At 58.1% G+C, this 699-nt stretch overlaps 1 protein-coding gene across 1 annotated transcript in view; it reads left to right on the top strand.

The window, feature by feature from the left end:
* The first annotated feature begins 6 nt into the window (after positions 1-6).
* The window catches only part of LOC107695629 (regulating synaptic membrane exocytosis protein 1-like), a 2,810-nt gene continuing 2,117 nt past the window's right edge, over positions 7-699 (top strand). The window contains exon 1 of the mRNA XM_016495666.1: positions 7-297. Within this exon, the coding sequence (XP_016351152.1) occupies positions 131-297 (167 nt within the window). The 5' untranslated portion in view covers positions 7-130. The remainder of the gene's footprint in view (positions 298-699) is intronic.

The following is a 699-nucleotide window of genomic DNA, read 5'->3' as shown; positions in this document are numbered from 1 at the left end:
AACCGTGGGTGCCCGCCGCAACGATGAACGGTTCGCCACGCTCGTGTCAACCGCAGATAAGCCATCGGACTATGTCCTGAGTAGCGGTTTACATAGCTGGGATTGTGCACCGATCATACAGGGGTAAAATATGTCCGCCTCGGTGGGGCCCCGCGACAGCCCTCGCCCACCCACAGCGCAGAGCTCCATACCCGAGCCACCGGACCTCAGTCACCTCACCGAGGAGGAGAGGGAAATTATCATGGCTGTGATGGTTCGGCAGAGGGAGGAAGAGGCAAAGGATGAGGCCATGCTCAAGTAAGACATCACGCTTCATAGGGAGCTTGCCTGTAGTATTTGTGCTGCTTCTGGAGACCAAAAGGCAAACAGCTTGTGATGGTTTCTGTAGGTGCATCTGTTTGCAATAGCCTACTAATAAAACCATCAGGCTGTACGCCTGCACCTGAGCTCCGCGCGCTCGAGGGCTGCGGTCCCATTGATTGTCGGTCTCCCTGACAGCGGCAGCATCAGCAGCAGCACCGCGAGCTCGGAAAACAGAGCGCCGCGCGGACTCCGCCTTTGCTCCCTATCATCCCACCCGAGAGCCCGAGCTCCGAGGCGGCTTCAGCAGCAAGCGCAAGACCCCCCTCGTCGACTCGCACTTATCTTCCAGATTAGATATGGACTACCCTTAACTGGACCTGGAGGGGAGAGGCAGGC

This window comes from Sinocyclocheilus anshuiensis, unplaced genomic scaffold, assembly GCF_001515605.1.
Source record: "Sinocyclocheilus anshuiensis isolate Anshui unplaced genomic scaffold, SAMN03320099.WGS_v1.1 scaffold193, whole genome shotgun sequence".
NCBI lineage: Eukaryota > Metazoa > Chordata > Actinopteri > Cypriniformes > Cyprinidae > Sinocyclocheilus > Sinocyclocheilus anshuiensis.
This window is presented reverse-complemented; position numbering and strand designations above follow the sequence as displayed.